The following is an 18,687-nucleotide window of genomic DNA, read 5'->3' as shown; positions in this document are numbered from 1 at the left end:
ATGCTGTATGTAGACAACTTGATAAATAAATAAATCCTCGCACCACCCGATGAACATTACTATTATTTGTTATTTATTTATAAAAAACTGTTGAATATTTTTTGTTCATTATTGGTTACGTTGCTGAATATTATTAAATTGTTTCTCCTGTTATTGTGAGTCCTCTGTAATTGGCCTCGTGCTGTTTTTGGACTGGATTAAATAAATAAATACATATATAAATATAGATTCACAGAACTCTCCTCTCCCAATTTTTTCCTAATTTATTTTCTACAAAGCGACCGTAAGCGAATGAAACTGGAAAATGTCACCAAATACATTACACAAAGAATTTAAAACATTATTAGGAGTTCAAGGCTATTATGGAAGTACATTTATCTTCATTTCCGTATTTTCATTAATTCTATTTAATAATTTCATAGGAATATTCCCTTATATTTCCACAAGTTCTACACATTTATCATTCACATTAACATTAGCATTATCATTATGATTTATAATTTATGGTTGATTTAATCATACTCAACATATATTTGCTCATCTTGTACCACAAGGTACCCTTCCAGTCTTAATATCATTCATGGTCTTAATTGAGACTAGTTGAAATATAATCCGACCAGGGACATTAGCAGTACGATAAGCTGCCAATATGGTTGCAGGACACTTATTGATAACCCTACTACGATATACAGGACCTTCAATTTAATATTCAATTCCATCCCTTCTTTTAATCACACAAATCGCATTACTAGGTTTAGAATCAGCAGTAGCAATTATTCAATCTTATGTTTTTGCAGTAAGTATTAAGAACATTATACTCTAGAGAAGTGAATTAATGCCAACACACCAAAATCACCCTTATCATTTAGTACAGGGGTCTCCAATGTACTAGGCCACGAGGGCCACATTCCAAGTTCCGAATCGCCCCGCGGGCCGGATAGCAAATTTGCCGATGACTGATGTATTCGATACCAACGTCTACTGAAGTATCCGATGGCGTATTTCTTATTTACGAACAGTTGAAGGCGACTTTAACGAGCAATACAGTGATGCAATGCTCCTAGCGGCGTCTCACAGAGTTAAACGAGCGAGAATCGCGCGCTACTTGAAATGAGTGCGGGGGCCGGATGAAAGCTCTCCGCGGGCCGGATCCGGCCCGCGGAGGAGTTTTTGGAGACCCCTGATTTAGTAGATTAAAGACCTTGACATTTAACAGGAGCTATCGGAGCAATAGCAGTAGTCTTACCTTGTGAGTGGCGATGTGGAGACGTACTTGACGAGCAGCAGCGTGGAGAAGATGACGAAGATGACCAGGATGAAGACGCACTGCAACACGGTGACCCTCTTATGCAGACACCGCCACCGCCTCCAGGAGCGGGGCAGCAGCGACGACCTCCGCCCCCCACCCCCGCCCCACAACCTCAGGAAGTCCCTCCCGCTCCACCTGATCCTCATGCCGCCCCCGCACACCCCGCCCCCCCTTCGCGCACTGTTCGTCGGGGGCGGCGGGGGCAGGAGCAAGAGTTTTCTGTGGGCGATTTGCGGCGGCGGGCCCCCGACCACCGCCCCACCGCCGCCGAGGGTGTCCTCGGCCGTCGCCGGCCCATCTTCAGGGGACGGGGCTCCGTCTTCGCCCCCGTAAGGGGCCCACTGCGGCCTCCGATCGGCGGGGGCCGCTGCGTTGTGGAGCAGCGGGGCCCTCGCGGAGGCCGTGGGCGAACTTTGGCCCGAGTTGGGGCCCGAGCCTTCGACGCGCATCGCGATGGCATGCAAGGCTCCTCTTGGTTACCAGCCGTCTCTGGGGCGGGACCGGTTCTCGAACCCGGACCTTTTAGGTGGCGACGACGACTGCAACAACAACACTCGAGTCTGTCAAGGACACTTTCTGGATTATTCCCGTCGGAAAAGAAGCTTTTGCGCAAGAAGAAACCTGATCTTCCACTATTGCTACCACGTGAATTAATTGGCCGCCAAAAACTATTGTTTATCTTGATTCCCCACGAATTGTACTTCTCCGTGGCGTAAGCAGTTTTTTCCCTCGATGCTGAATCTGCTACAGAAATCGTTCGTCCATCAATACATAATTCTCCAAGAATTTCCGTCCGTTGCACCAGCTGCTTCTCTCTACATGAATCACAGCGAGGGAAATAAGTTAGGCTGCAAAACTAAACCTGCACCTCTTCGAAACTTCGATAAATATTTCACTTTGGTCGACTATCAGTCTGCTTATGTCCTTAGTTCAGCATATGTATCACTGAAATATGAGCATACTTTACATATCTGAAAAAGCCTTCAGACTATTGAATGGCTACAGCGACTGGGAGTAATTTATGGCACTTGCTACGAATAGCAATCAGATTATATTAGAAATCTTTCGAGCTCAAACTTCGCCGTATCCGGAAAATATTAGGGCCAATGTTTATTTCAATATACACTCGATGCCTCACTCTATTCCGATGTCACTGCTCACCTAGTCCATCAACTAGCTAAACGCACTCGAAAATATTTCACCACTTCAGTTCCTGCCTTTAATTCTGAGTGTCCCCGATTGAGGATGGGTGAGAACTTGTTAATTAAATCAACAAATTAAAAACCCAAAAAACATAAAAATTGCTCCTTAAATAAACCTCATTTCGAAGGCAGCTGCGCTTTTTCAACAAAAAAGACTGCCATGACTAATATCAATGAAGAAAAAAACACGAAACCGTTTGAGTTCAAAAATAAAAAAGAACGATTTCAATACTAAACAAACCTACTGCTCTCCATTCAGGTTTACCTGTCTATTTTCTTGTCTGTTCGCCACTTACTGTGCTTCCAAACAATTCCCCAGCTCCTGTTGCGCGCTACGGCCATCTTGCAGCCACGCTTCTCCTTCCCTCCGCCAGAGTACCCGCCGGCAGCGCCTCTCTCGGCCCTCTCTGCAACGAATGCGCACCACACTCGTACGGGAGGCCGCCGTCACGCCGCCCGTTGAGGGGCATGCCGCCCCTGGTTCTCTCCTGCACCGCTGCACACCACTTCTTGGCCGGCCCTGGTACACAGGACGATGAATACTGCCAGGAACGAACGTCTGTGAGGAAACACAACGCCTTAAGCTGTAAGGAGCGCTTATGATACTCCGCTCGTCCTCGATGGCCGTTCGATTTCTTATCAACTGGAAACTGAGCGGAGGAAGAAAGCTATCTTTCATCAGAACACCCGAAGAAGGAGTTGGGAGGTGAGGGGAGTGTTTGAAAACTAAGTTTTCGTCTCACACGAGGCGTTTCGGCCGGGTCCCTAAGGTTCCGGCGGGTGAGACGAAGATAAACGGCCGGTCAGGTGAGGGATAGCGGGCCCTAAACCAAAGGAGCCGACTCTACGGTGGATCTAGAGTCACGGTCGTGCTTCCAAAACGTGTTGTGTGCGTGGCGAACTTCACAAACTCTACGGTACTGGACACATATGCGACGCCTCAGCCCCGTCGATTTAACTGAAGAAACTAATGCCGCCACTCCTTATGGAAATTTCTCGAAAAGACACGAGTTGTTTTACTCCAGAAAGCCCTTTCTCTCCCGGTAACGAAACGAACGCTTCGCAAGACGACACGCACACGATTCAAGAGGCTCGGAAGATATGTTTCCTCGGGGGAGGTGTTGAAAGAAAATAATGGCAGCGGCGATAGCGACGCAACAAAAGAGGCGCTCTCGATGACGGCGCTATCTTCCGGTAGAATGTATCACACTCTCTTCCACGAGTGGTCGCGGGGGCAACAAAAAATTTACACAATCAAGGGAAAGTGTTGAAGGTGTATCGCTCCCTTGGCGTAAAACGGCGCCTCTCACGCGTGCACGGAGATATACGACACAATTCAAACAGAGCCGCGAACTGGATAACGGGAATAAGGGGCTCCCTTTGTCGTGCCGGCGTGAGAGACCAAGATATTGCGTTGGGGCGTGTAAAAAGGGACAGGTTCTCCCACAACTCGAAAGACAGTTCCCTCAGCCGGGTAGATCGTAAAGGTAGTTCACCGGCTAAGAGAGCACTGACATTCTAACTTCGCACGGTGAGAGGACAACGGCTCTGCGTCTTATCTCCGATTTACGTGCCTCCTCCACTTCTTATCTAATATTCTTCTCTCCCATTACTCCAACATAGGCTCAGTGGCTGAGACTCTCCAACTTCTTTTCACTCACAGAGAATACCTCGTGCACTGCAAACGGAGTAGGCCGCCGAGAAGGGTTACGGAGATGCTCTTCCAGATATCTTCCGGCCAACACCTGCAAAAGATTGAAAACAGACGCTATACAAAGGGGCAGGCAAACAAATCAGAGAGTACAAGTAACATGTATGTATTTCACATGAACATGAACAAAGAAAGCGAGCCATGTAAGATCTTAAACGCTAATAGTGAGGGCTACCGTGGCCCCCAACCGGGTTATGAATTCCATGTCTACCAACGTTTTCGAGTCATCTCACTCTACATTTTCAAGGGTTAAGGCTTCAATTCTAGGACGTAGTTTAAAGTTAAGGAGTTACAATCCCAAGAAATAGGTGAAATAACTCTCAAATACCCTTCCTACTGTGCGCACGAAAACATAAAACCACTTATCATGGATACTTGACAACAAAACCTTTTAACCCGGCAATCCTCATTGGGATAATCCTCGCTATCGCCATCGATATTTACTTTCCGGATTTGAAATTCGCAAATAAAATTCAGATATCTTTGCTAGAAGGAAACCTTACTTCAGAAGTTAAGAAGATAGCGTCAAGAGGAACACAAGTTGATGCGGACAGGTGAAAATGATCTCCTCCAGAATTAAGTGCCTTAAAATAACGTAATTTGAAAAAATGTTTGGAAATAAGCGGTTTCATGTGAGAGTCAATCAAAAAACAGCTGGTTCAAACTAGAGAAATATCTATATAAAAAAAGATGAAAGAAAAAAGCTGATTACTTCGATATTCGATTACCTAAGATTCTCTATCTCATAGATTCTTATCGATATTGATTATTATTCGATAACCTATCTCGTCTACGATTAAGTTTTTCTGGATAACAACGGTTTTTATGATAACATTTTTCATATTTTCCATAATGTCAACAATAGCTTATTATCCAGGTAATCACAGCATTGGATTTGTGATAGGGGACTTTGGGTCCATTTTTTTGTTGACTGTCGATACAGAAGGTTGGTAATCTCTGATATATGCTTAGGGAAACTGATATTTTGATAGCCGGTGCTTTCCAATATATAAATATACTCATGACACAGCATATTCGAGATTAGCCTTGGAAATTTACGTATTTAATATAAAAATTGAGAAAACAATTAAAAAAGGAGTGATTACTATTGATAATTTAAAGAAATAATTTCGAACTCAATTGAAGGAGCGAAAAACCAAGGGGTACACATGATTTTGTTTTCTAAACAGAGTTAGGTAAAGAAATAAATTAAAGAAAACAAAAGAGATCGACTAGATATTTGGTAGTGCATTTGATTTTTCACTCGATGTCAGCACAGAACAGGGATTCACTCGTGTCCCTTGGCCATCAAGTTTTTGTATATTTCTTTGATCAATTTCTGGACCTATCTCTAGTTAAATAAATCACTAGTTCCCCTTAGCTTATCACCCCCTCAATTGTTGTGTACAGTGATGACTGCATGCCTAGAAAAATCTTAGAATATGACGAGTTATCTTTTGCACATTAAGTGTTTGTCGTTGATGAAATTTTAAGGTATTTCATGGATGGATTGCGTCTATAAAAGCAATTGGACTGCATTGCTGTAAGTCCTAATGATGTTGTTCCACATATTAAAACACCGCCCAAAACTTACTAAGCCATATTGTCACAGGACAAGATTATTATTGACATCTTATGCTTATTACTATACAGGCTTTTTTTTAAGTACTTCCCTCCTACAATCGTGCATTACAAAATCCATACATTTAGTAGTGAAACAACAAGAAGCTCTCCACTATTGTGTTCATAGGAGGGCAAAATCTAATCGCCAGTTTTAAGTGTAATTTTCGTTATTAAGGTATATTTCATAGCTTTTTCGTCACTGAAACTGCAAATACAATTCACCGATTTAACACTAGCCATTTGATGAGATCCTAATTTTTTCGTTCTATTTTTTGTCAATAATGAGTTTTCCAAACTTTTTGTTGCCGTACTCGGATCCAGCGGGGTTATATCCTCGCCAGCAAAACCATGAGTTTTTCCGCAATTTTCATTGCAGCTAGGCATTTTCTTTTCTGGTGGCATCAATAGTCCAATATCCGTATTAAAAGACCATATGAAAATTTAGTATATACGTAAAGAGTTGTGCCCGTTCATGATGAGAAAAAGAAGTTTTTAAGCAATAGTCAGGTGGGATGCTTAGAAATGATTAAGGATAAAGTTTGTGGAAAATTTAGGGGCAAAATTCAAAAGCCTACTAAGTTATGGACGTCTACCATCGCACAGAAAAAATCTTCATTTTCACCATTACGACTGCACAGCTTACGGTTTAAAATCTCAACAAGCGACAGTCTTCCTCCATCAATACCTCAGCGTTATTTTCGCAAGCTACTGAACTTGTCAGGCGAGTTATTTTCCGCGAAAAATCCCTATCACTCTTAGATAACTCAGGTTATCAGTCGCTTTGTGTGTGATTCGCTGTTGGATCTTTAGCGATAGTTACAGGAAATACGATTCGGCATTTCACCCTATAGGCGATCACGCCATTGCGATTATCTACAGTGGTAAGAACTGACCTAGGTTCTATTTTGCCGTAGGGAGGAATAGACGACCACAGTTTTTTGAAGTTTAGGAAACAAATTGATAACTTAGGAAGAATTGTTTTTCAATAAGACATATCATACTCCATTCGATTCGCATACAAAATGAAAAATATAAAGAAGAGTTAGCTTAGCTAAGCTATTTCAGTAGCTTGCGGAAATAGTGCTGAGGTATTGATGGAGGAACACTGTCGCTTGTTGAGATTTTAAACCGTTAGCTGTGCTGTCGTTATGGTGAAATGAGGATTTTTCTCCGGGATGGTAGAGGTCCATAATTTAGTAGGCTTTTGACTTTTGTCCCTAAATTTTCCAAAAACTTAATCCTTAATCATTTCAAAGCATCACACCTGACTTTTGCTTAAAAACTTCTTTTCCTCATCATGAACAGGCACAACTCTTTACGTAGATATTACATTTTCATATGGTCTTTTAATACGTATATTGGACTATCGATGCCACCAGAAAAGAAAATGCCTTGCTGCGATGCAAATTGCGGAGAAGCCCTTGGTTTTTCTGGCGACGATATTACCTCGCTGGATCCAAGTATGGTATCAGAATGTCTGGAAAACTCATTATAGTTTAAAAATAGAACGAAAAAATATAGAGATGAAAGCTTAGAAAATATTGAAAAAATATGAGCGTGAATAAGGGTATTGCGTGAACTTGTCTGAAAAATGGCCCGTAATGGGCGAATTATGGGAAAATAAGGATAGACATAACAGGACCGTAAAAGGGGGAAATGGAAAAACTATACCAAAATAAAGCGGGTAAAGTTACAAAGTCATAGCATGAAGTAAGTTAATTTTTGATTTTTGCGGAATTTGAATCGACAAAAAATAATAATTTACCATGTGCCGTTATACCATGGACCGTTATATATGCGATGTGTTAACCTTAGCGGTCAAACGCCGAGGCTGGCTCGACAAGTCTAGTGCTATAAGCGCTAGGCTTGTCGTAGTATCATGTCTAACTTCAAGTTGACAGCAAATCAGGTAATATCTTGAAACATTGCCCTAGTAAAATCGCTTCGCCTTGTGATGTCGTACTCAACTCGAAGTTAGACCTGCTGATACGACAAGCCTATTGGTCGTAGAACTAGATTTATCGAGCCAGCTTCGACGTTGGACCGCAAAGTGTTAAAAGTCTAAATAGTTAATAGACTAATAATTTACAATATACTATTAGCCGTTGACTATAAGTAAAAAGAAAAAATTAGGCGAAATATAAATAGTATACAAATCCGAAAGATCAAGGTAATAAGTGGAGATGAGTTAAGCGGCGCGAAGCAATATGGTCACACTTCAAGAAAGCGGTTATCTTAAGGAGCACACTCACCCCAAATACCATGTAAACACATGATTGATGTTGGCATTATATTTCAGGAGCTCTACAAGGCGCGAGCGTCGCGACAAAACCACAACTCACGGGAAATGGGAAAGATAAGGACATGTTTATCAACCATACATTCTGGGATATGGAATTCTTGGAGCGCTTCCGAAAAGCTCTAGGCTCCTTTAATAAGCATGCACAAACTAGAATCAGCATGCAAATGAACTGAAATTCATTTAGCCAGGGTAGGTCTCAACGTACCCCCTCCATTATGATGCAAACACAAAGTAGCACAAGGCCGCCTAGTGCAAATGGATGGGGATATTAGAAATAGAGTTGTTGACAGAATCATAGTAAGTCACAAGGCGACACTATGCGTAGAGAAAAATGTCGATGATAAGTAAATAGTAAAGAAAAAAACTAAACGAATTTTCCGGATAACTTTGATAGATAACACTAAAATCAAAATTTCTATCAATTTTCTTTACAGGTTACTGATATCACCTCAAGCGGTTCACATCAAAAGAAAGCTATTGGCTAAACATCACACACACCAACAAAACAATTAACATGGCTCACTGAGGTATGCTCAAGACATAAAACTTCAAAGTTTTTAAGTGAGAAATGCAAAGACAGCGATGTATCGGTTTTATATTTCCGTATATATAACATATATATGAAATACTTACCGACAGAACATTTTCCCCAATCAAAAAATTATTTAACTAGTTATGAGTTTAATAAAAATGACGATACTTCAATTGAATAAATAATATTCCTATGAATGCATCTCGTATTTAAAAACTTATAATACTAAAAATTAACATAAGAGAACCGCATATAAGTTACCTACTTAATAATTGTATATAAGTTACTTGCGGATAGTATCTGTAAGAATTTCAAAAAACGAATGCAGCAATATTTTTTCCGCGCAATGACATTAATTTCCCAGCACTACATTGAGTGAAAGTGATTTAAAAGAGAAAAATAAAAGTATTCAATGATTTTCCCATGGGAATACTAAAGCAAACAGTACTGGGTAAAGAACCACCCAAAAATTGTTTCTCGTAAAAAAAACCTCCTCATATCTACAATTCACCCCTCAAGCTGCCTCACTAGGCGCGTGGCGAAGGGACCTCAGCGCGCCAAAGCATTGCACAAGAAATATACGCTGATCATTGCATGGATGAACTATCATTAGTTTGGGCTGTACGCAGATGAGTGAATGGAACAGCCAATCAGAACATCTTGTAAGTAACAGTAGCAGGTGTGACTTGGTGGAAATCCCTTAGTAGTAGGAATTGAAGGAATTAATAATTTGCGAACATGGTTTCCCTACAGAGTAACATTAACATTATCAAGAAACAACCACCTTCTTAATGTTACTCTAGAAAGAAAACATGGTCGGAGAGAATAAAACATCATGTGGAGACAGAAAAGTTTTAATTCCTTCAACTCCTACCAGGATACCTCGCTTAATACACATAAGAGATTTTTTAAAATCGTCATTACATGGATACAATATCATGGAGACCACGCTGTAATTTTTATTCCGTGTCCTCCCACGGAACTGGTCAAATTCGCCTCCCACCCCACCTCAGCCTGTGTAGGTTCACTATAGCTCAGTACGCCAGTCACGCAGTCGAAAAGCCATCGGACGGAGGACGGACAAGTTCAAAATGATGGCCCTCCGGACGCGATCCAGCATTCTCCTAAATCTGGAAGCTTTCTGTGGGCCCTTCTTGCGCGGACCAGAGGCAACAAAACGTACTCGCCCGGCTGCTGGCTCTCTTCCGCCCTCTTTTCTCGGGGCGGGACGTTCCTCACATTTGCCGGAGATTCATAGCCTCACTCCCTCCGGTTTCTCGAGGCGTATTCCTCTCTTTCCATACTGTATCTCTACTTTCTGCCTGCCTTCGTGCCGAGTGAGGGAGGAGTTTTAAAATATTCATGGGAGGGACCAGGCGAGGGGTGTGCCTTTAAGTAGATATGCACGGCCACCGATAAAATGAGCATATGCCGTTTTCGTGAAAGTTTCAATTTCTTATCTCCCAGCAGTGCCCTAGCAATTGTATTTTAACATTGCGGGCTTTCCGTTTCACATTCCATACCATCATCTCGAGTCTTGTTAATGCTTATCATAATTTTGGATTATGAAAATTGTCACGACTGTTTCAAAAGATAATTAACCCTAGTATTCTCCCACCGATTGGGATAAAAAATATTGGATCCTACTGGGTTGTTAGTTAGGAATTTGCGATCAAAGATTGTCTCTTTCATAATGATACTTAGAAGATTATAAAGAAAATTCATTTCGATCAAAACAATACAGCTTTCATCATAACATAAGTAAGTGCCCTGATATAAATAGAGAGCAGGCAAGTCATAGCACTAATTTGTACGCCGTTAGCAAATTAACGCTGTTATGGAATTTAAATATGAGAATGTAATGAAAAGAACAGAAGCAACAGTCGACTGAGACAGCAGGAAAAAATTCTACTTTAATTGATTCGGAAACCCGAATACTATGCAGGTACTGACTCCCTTTTTGTTATTCAATCCTAAAGATAAATCCACACATTCAGTACAGTCCTACTATTTATGTGAAAAGTTAGCAAAACATATTTCACCGGCATTGCGCAGTCATAGCGGATGCTACGTCTTTTGCATGCAGTGGATGGGTCTAAGTCTCTTCCTGCCTGCTTTGAGAGGAGAGTACTTTCGGTATGGCGGTCATATCTGATGTTGAAGACGTTGGAGGGATTCTGGCCGGACGGAAAATGTTTTTCGGCGACTTCTCAGGAGCCTGAGGGTGGCCATTGCGGAGTTTGCTGGTCCAAGGGGAGGGTAGGGAATGGGAATTGGCCGGAAGGAAACAGGCTGCTCCTCTTGTCTCCAACTGCGAGAGAATATGCGACCCTTCTTCTCCGGTCGATTCCCGTCCTCGCTCCGCCGTTCTCGGTGAACTTTGTTTTGGCCTGGCGTCGCAGCGTGTGATGAACGTCGGAAAGTTGGGTGCGTTTGAAGTGGCGAATCATTTCTTCTCCCTTCCGACACGAGTTTACGGTGCTCTCCTTGCGGTCCCCAGGAGTTATGCCGCTTTGCTCAACGCTTTCATAGATCTATATTTCTAAGGTATACATTCGTATCCTGAGGTGTACTCTTCTTAAATCACGTTATGCGTAAGCTTCGTAGACTTTGCGGTATTTCGCTCTTCAGATTCCATTGCTAAGGACAAGGTACACCAGTTAGAACAAAGGATGTTACGAGGAAAAGTTAGGAATAATTTACTTGTAGGGTGAATGCTATTCGAGATGACTTCAGACACCAAATAATATATCCCTAACGGTTTACCGTGGGGAGGAGGTTTTTAAACCTCGTGACTCAATCTGCTACGGCCTTAAGAACAATCGATTAATTAATCAAAACAGGTATCGGAATACCTACAAAGGATATTTCTTTTAAATAAATTTAAAGCTAAAGTCATAAGATATAAGTTTCCATAGAATAAGCATTATCAAGAAGAACAGTAGAGAAAATAAGACATAAAAAACTTTAAAGAATAAGAGAACATAAAGGACCTCATCATGAGATATGTTGGTGAAACGGCACCCATAATTACATAAGAGGAAAGGAAAAATAGCAATGAAAGGTATGGTAGAATGAGACAAATGGAGTCGGTGATGAAGGCAACTACACAGAAAATAATGCATTAAGCATATATATCAAGTGTTCAGGCTTCAGTTGGTGGAATCATATAGTACCTATGGTGTGAATTAACCCACTTCGTAACGTTCCACAAAACCTTTTAATTCTCACCCTTTCAACTACGAGATAATGACCTTGATAATGACTATCTATTAGTTGAAACACAGGGTCGGTTTAGCGGGACATTAAAAAGAGAGATATTTCGCACTATAAATGAATTGTTGAAAGTTTATCTTTTTTGAGAACTGAGTGGAAAGCCGAGTCTAATCAACCAACCGATATTTGAATTGTGATTATGATGAATAATTACCATCTTCAAAATAAAACACTGACTACATCATGGCGATAAAGCAGGAAACGAGCGCCCAGAAAAGAATGACGACACCACTTCCGGGAAAATCAAAAGGCTATCTTGGCGGAGCGGATCCCGGGAGATTACATGTAGAAAGCCGGACAGTGGACATTTTTCCAGGAAAAAATAAATGAGGTGCGTCCAATAAAAAAAAAAACCAACGTTGGGTCAGCATGGTGGCTGTGGTATTCCAGGGCCGACCTCCCATGTAGTACAACGGTTGAAGATTAAGTGAAGAGGAACTGTCTCCCTCCAAGCCTCCCTTCATACACTGACCCTGGACCCCTACACGATGCCCAACCCCTTCCGCTCTGAAGTAAATCCATTACAAATGGGTACATCTTGCTCTCCATCCAAGGGACACATGGGATTTTTATAAGTTTCTCCTCATTTTTCCTGCTAAAATCCCCCGATCCCGAGATCATTTTTATGTTCTCAGCATAGTTTTTTTGTGATTATTTCCTATCCTATAGCGTGAATGAAGAAGAAATTCACAATGGCAGGTAAATTAAAATATCAACCTAGATGGGAAATCGAACCAAGGTCCACCCTTCTTGGAGTGCTCCCTATTGGTCCTTGGTTCCATTCCCCGCGACAAAAACTTCCACCTTGCTAGTGACGAAAACACCAGCCATCCGTTTCCGCAATATATCACAATGGGACGTTTCGAATGCGAAACTATTGGTAAGAACTGAGGGGAAAGCTACCATAGTGCCGATCATAGTGTTGTTGAACAGTGATGATGATTATATAGAAAAAAAACCCCACAACCAGTAATCCAGCCGAGATTAAATCGAAGCATGAGGCCCATGATTTGATTCCAGGAAGAAAAACTCAATTTTATAAAAAGCTCCTTGTTTCCTAGAATACTACCTGTTCCCCAATGGCACAAAACATCGCCAATAGGGTGGTTTCCTATTATTTTTTTATTGCCTAAATCGAAACATTATTACTCCTGGAGTACGTATCTCACGCTTTTAGATTTTTAAATGACGATATCTATTTTTCGCGATTAAATGAAAAGTGAATATTTTCAAGCGAGCGAAAACGCGACGCGTAAGTATGAATGCCGGGAAATCTCTCCGTGTGACGTATTTCTGCTTCCCGCTGCCGCTCTGTGAGGTGACCTTGAGGCGAGGCTTAGCGCTGATACGATGCAGGCTGCTAGCGGGTAGCTGAGTACCCTGCTGGCTGGTAGCGCTTGGCTTAAATAAGGATTATTAATACATTATGAAACGAAGAAAACTTTCCGACCTTAGCCAGTTTTATTAAGTGATTATTAAGACATGTTTCCCTGAGCTCTGCGCCTCATGCATGCATTGGTAACCTCAGACGATGTATAACTCCCTATCTTCTCGTATAGAAACTAGGTCCCTGTGACGTCACGTGGAGTGGCATCGCATGGGCGCCAATCTGGCCCTTTTCAAGTGAGGATAAAAATGGACCATTGCCATTTGTCTAAACCGGTCTATCTAAAACGAAATAATTTGTATGTTATGGATACAGTAATGGTGGGTAAAGAATCGCAATCAATGCCTTTCGTTTTCTTTGATGAAGGAAACTAACCTATTAGTACACCAAAGCTGGAAACGTTGGTACATTTCCCGTGAGGTTAGGATGAAGCGGAAGAAGGGGAAGCTTTGCCATTACGCACAAATATGCATGGAAGGAGTGAAGGGGAATGTGAAATATGCATACGAATTACGCTATTGGTAAAATATAAGGGCAATAAAAGAGCTGATAGGAGGACAGCATCAAACAGATCCTATGATAAATGACAAGTTATGTCGATATAGCGAAAACTCTTCAATCATGAATCCAAACAAGGTCAAATATAAGTATAAGGCCCGCGATTCGACACGTAGAAGAGCTACTCTTTTTATATAAGCTTCTTGCTTTAGACAATGTTACCTGTTTCCTAATTCCAAAATATATCACCAATTACAATCAAGTTGGGTCAATTGGGACATGCCCTGCGTAGATTGAAATGATATTTTTGCCATTATATACGATCTGTGCCAAAAAAGGGAATTTTGTTCCCTATTTCCACGGCGAGTAAAGTATACGTGTGATCAGGAGAGAGAATACATCAAAAGATATTCCTAGATTCAGTATGCATGGCGAAAGTCACAAAAGAAGACTTCGGACGAAACACTTGAAAAAAAATGTAAAGAAGGTTGTGAAATACGTAAAAGAATTCAGTAGCAGTAAAAATGTCAGCTCATAACAAAACTCGGAGAAACGCAGTGTCGAACAAATTATAGGAATGATGGCCAAAGATACTGATACTAAAAGGGAGTTCAACCAAGGTTGAAGAGAGGCCCGTGACACGATTCGTGAAAGAGCTACAACTTCAGTAAAAGTTCCCCGTTTGTGAGAGTATTTCCTGCTATTCTCTTCCAAAAATATCACCAATTACACTGCAGTTGGAGAAGTTGGGGCATTTCCCAGTGGACAGGGCCTCGAATGGAACGTATGAAAGAAGTGACGAAGGATGTGCGCAAGTACTTGTATAAGAATCACGTAAGTGTGAAAAGACAAGTACATAATGAAGCTAAGTGTAATACTGTATCAGAGCAATTCAAGGATTGTTTGCCACAGATCAATGAGGACGGAGAAGAATAATTTCAACCGTGGTAAAAGTGAGGTTCAAATGAATTGACATGAGAAAAAAATTCCCCTGGACCAGGAATCGAACCACGGATCTTTGGAATCCCTGAAATCCTACGGACTACGATTCCATTCCCGGTTCAGGAGAAATTTTTCTCATGGAAATTTATGTGAACTTCATCGCCGTTCACGCGGCACGTTTGAAATATTACTCGCTAAAGTGAATCACAATATTAGTTTCTTAAGGTTAACTTATATTCCCGCTGGGAGACTCTGGTTATAGCGTAAAAAAATAATAAGATTTCAACTCAGATCGATTGGCACTGCATTTAAAGAATTTCACTTAAAAAGGTTTTGTTGCTGAGAGGACATAAATAAATATATTTAAATAAATAAAAGATCGTAGCACTTTTCCACAAGAATGTTTAATGCGTACAACGCGTTTCGGATCACTGAGCCATCATCTGGTACAAGACTTGAATCAGATGATGGCTCAGTGAGCCGAAACGCGTTGTACGCATTAAAAATTCTTGTGGAAAAGTGCTACGATCTATTATTTATTTAAACATGTCTAAGTTCCACCAATTGAAGCCTGGATCCGTTAAAATTATAAATAAATATGTTTGGTCGCCAATCAACAAGGACAAAGCATCAGCGAAGAAGAAGTTAACATAGGACACAGCTTATTATTACAAATAACAGTACATTATGGCAATAAAATCGATTGCCAGAAAAACTGCTCTTTATAAAAGAGATCTTTGTTTTAGACGATGAAATCTTTCCCATATTTCCACGAAAAATATATAACCAATTATCTTCAAGTAGGAAACGTCGAAGCACTTCCAATATGTGTAGTTAGCAGCGAGAGGAATGATGTCTTTACCATTACGTGCGATCCGCGTCGTAGTAAAAGAGGCCTTTTTTATTCTCTCTCCCGAAAGCGAGCAATGTCTACGCGTGCCTTGGAGGGATTGAATATCGAAAGGGATTCCTAGGATTCGGTCCGGGAGTGAGAGAGACAGAGAAAGCTGTTCCCTTCTTTTTTTCCTTTTTGGGAGGACCTATGATACGATTTGCGGATTAAAATGAATTCCTGTGAAACGGGGAAATGTGGATTTTCCTTTATTTTTATCCCAGAGAGCGAAATGAGTTCCCTCACTTCCCCCCCCCCCCGATTTTTTTCCTCCCAACGCTTTCGTTTCTTTGGGAGATTTCCTCGTTTTCCTTCTGCTGCCCCCTCCCTCCCCCCCAAATTCTTTCACTTTCTCTACCTTCCCGCTCATTTCCATTCACTCAGTTTGCTGATTTCTTTACTCTACCGTAAAGAGGAAAAATAAATTCCACAGCCCACGGCTCATCTGCTCCATCCGAGTATTTTCACAGCGCGCGGAGAGTGGCGCACGGATCCCCGGTCGGATTTTCCTGGAATCACCGGGGTTCTAGCGCGATTTCGCGTCCTAATGGAACAATTTGGAGATCTCGCGATTTTACTCGTTCCATTTATTCATTTTCTATATGCACGCTGTGAGTGTTTCTGGTGTTGAATCAGGCTACAGTGATCGGAATAACTAATCATATTTCCTGGCGGAGAAATAGCAAGTGTTCGAATGATACAATTAATAAGGCATGAACAATTATTCCTGATAGACTGGCAATAATCATTGACATTCTGTTATCTATCATAAAATTTCTATATATTTTATCCGGGTGGAGAAATAGAAAGTTTTTACCTATACGATTGATAAAGATAAAAAAATATGACTGATAACTTGTAGACATTTAACTATCATAAACTTTTTCTATTTTTTGGTATTGAAATAGCAAGTGTTTTACTAATATGTTAGATAGAGATTGCAAAATTAGTTATGACTGACTGCCAAAACTTATTGATATTTGACTGTCATGAATTTTTTCTATTTATTTTCTGGTGCAGAAATAGCAAGTATTTCACGGATATGATCGATAATAATTGCAAAATTATTTATGTCTGTGCATAACAAGTAATTTAAATTATAAAATTCAATCAGTTATTTAAACGTGCAGTAATATCAAGTCTTTATTCAAACTGATTCCTATGGTACGAAAAATAATTTCTGATGGCCTGGCGTAATTAACTCACTCAAAAAATCAGGAACATTAGCAATACACTATCAGCACCACAACCGAAGAAATAAGCTCTGTCTTAATGGCCTTACTGCCCGTAGGCCGCACCTTACAAAACTGGTAATTTATTAAAAACTGCTACCAGATCTTAATAAAATTTTCAACATATTTTCACATCCAAATTGAAATATTAAGCACTAAAAAATTCTAATCATTCAGTTGGCAATTGCTTGTATCAATAATTTCAAGTTTGCAGAGATATTCTGCTAATGTATTTTATGATCGTATTGTTATGACTCACGCTATGTGTGAATAACCTAACCTCTGGAGCTTATAAAATTATCGTCAATATTTACCGCTCATGAGAAAACTGGGAAATATAATGCTGGAAAAACCACTTTCGGTCAAATTAAATATAATGACGGTAGTCCATTGTCATATAGCCATTGTCGGTTACCACTGGCTACAAAATTAATGAATTAAATAAGATGAAAATCTTATCTTCTAGAAATAAAAAAATCTTCTATATGAAACTATCCAATATCGGGGTAGAGTGATGATAACAATCTATAAACTTGAAAGCCTGGAAAAGGGTAGATTCCCAAATTTCCTTCCCCTTCCCTGATTTTTAGAAGTAGGTTAGAAGTACTTGAGAAAGTGAAGACAGTCGATTGTGCAACACTAAAATTCTAACTTGAAAATTAGGTTGACAACATCAAGTGATCCACGTTTACTGCAGATCATAGGAAATCTTCGCTAATGAACTAAACATTAATTGCCGCCTGAACAGTGGCAGTAAAATACATTTGGATATTCAGTCACATGACTATAAAACCTGTCTAAATTATGAATTTAGAGTTTGAAGTATTTTTGATTTAGTGTATGAGAATGTTTTACTAAATAAAAATAGTAAATATTATGGTACAAAATGTATTTTTACGGTCAAAATTATTTAATTAATAATTATTGCAATATTATCGTTTAAGCCATTTCAGTGGCAACGCCGGTTAATCCTGGTTAATCATCATTGAATAAATACTCATTACCCGCACGTCCATTCAATTCTTACAGGTTTTTAAGACACTTAGCAAAGGAGGCGTTCATAAACAGAAAGGAGCTTCTGGGAGGTTCGCTACGTAAGAATTTTAAGCAAAGGTTAGTGCAGAGTCTGATCTGGAGTGCAGCGCTTTACGGTGCAGAAACGTGGACACTTAGGAAGGAGGACGAGAGAAGACTCGAGGCATTCGAGATGTGGGTGTGGCGAAGAATGGAGAAGGTGAAGTGGACGGAGAGGAGGAGGAACGACGAAGTGCTGGTCATGGTGGGTGAGCAGAGGCAGCTTTTATTGAGATACGGAGGAGACAGAAGTCATGGATGGAGCGAGTACTTAGCGGGGATGGGATGTTGAAAACAGTGTTAAAGGGAAGAATGTTAGGCAAACGAGGGAGGGGAAGGAAAAGAATAGGATTTTTAGATAGGATGGAAAAATAAAACTGAGTAAATATTAAAAACATACGGATAAAACGTTTCCGTAGGAATGCATGCAATCCCTTATTTATGCCCTCCCTAAGTGATAGCAAATGCAGAAAGGAACAATAAACGCCTCTACATATCCCCTCACCGGATGATGTGTTTCCGCTAGTAAATTCTCACTTACAGCTCTAGTTTTAATGAGTGTTTTTCTTCCGGACTCACTTCCAGGGAAACTGAGATAGATCTCGGAAAACTGAGTGGTTACTGTAGTTAGTGATGTTATTTCATGAAGCAGGAATGGATGTATACCTGCCTGTGTTGATTTCCACATTTCTTGCATGCCATCCTAT

General features: G+C 40.6%; 1 protein-coding gene across 3 annotated transcripts in view; it reads right to left on the bottom strand.

The window, feature by feature from the left end:
- LOC124160197 (bifunctional heparan sulfate N-deacetylase/N-sulfotransferase) overlaps positions 1–18,687 on the bottom strand; it is a 1,039,810-nt gene that overhangs the window by 216,859 nt on the left and 804,264 nt on the right. For all 3 annotated transcript variants that reach the window (XM_046535973.1, XM_046535975.1, XM_046535974.1), the window contains one exon: positions 1,247–4,256. In XM_046535973.1, the coding sequence (XP_046391929.1) occupies positions 1,247–1,758 (512 nt within the window). In that variant the 5' untranslated portion in view covers positions 1,759–4,256. The remainder of the gene's footprint in view (positions 1–1,246; positions 4,257–18,687) is intronic.

The sequence above is a fragment of the Ischnura elegans genome, chromosome 6 (genome assembly GCF_921293095.1).
Source record: "Ischnura elegans chromosome 6, ioIscEleg1.1, whole genome shotgun sequence".
Taxonomy (NCBI): Eukaryota; Metazoa; Arthropoda; class Insecta; order Odonata; family Coenagrionidae; genus Ischnura; species Ischnura elegans.
Note: the sequence above shows the minus strand (reverse complement) of the source record. Positions and strands in the feature narration are given on the sequence as shown.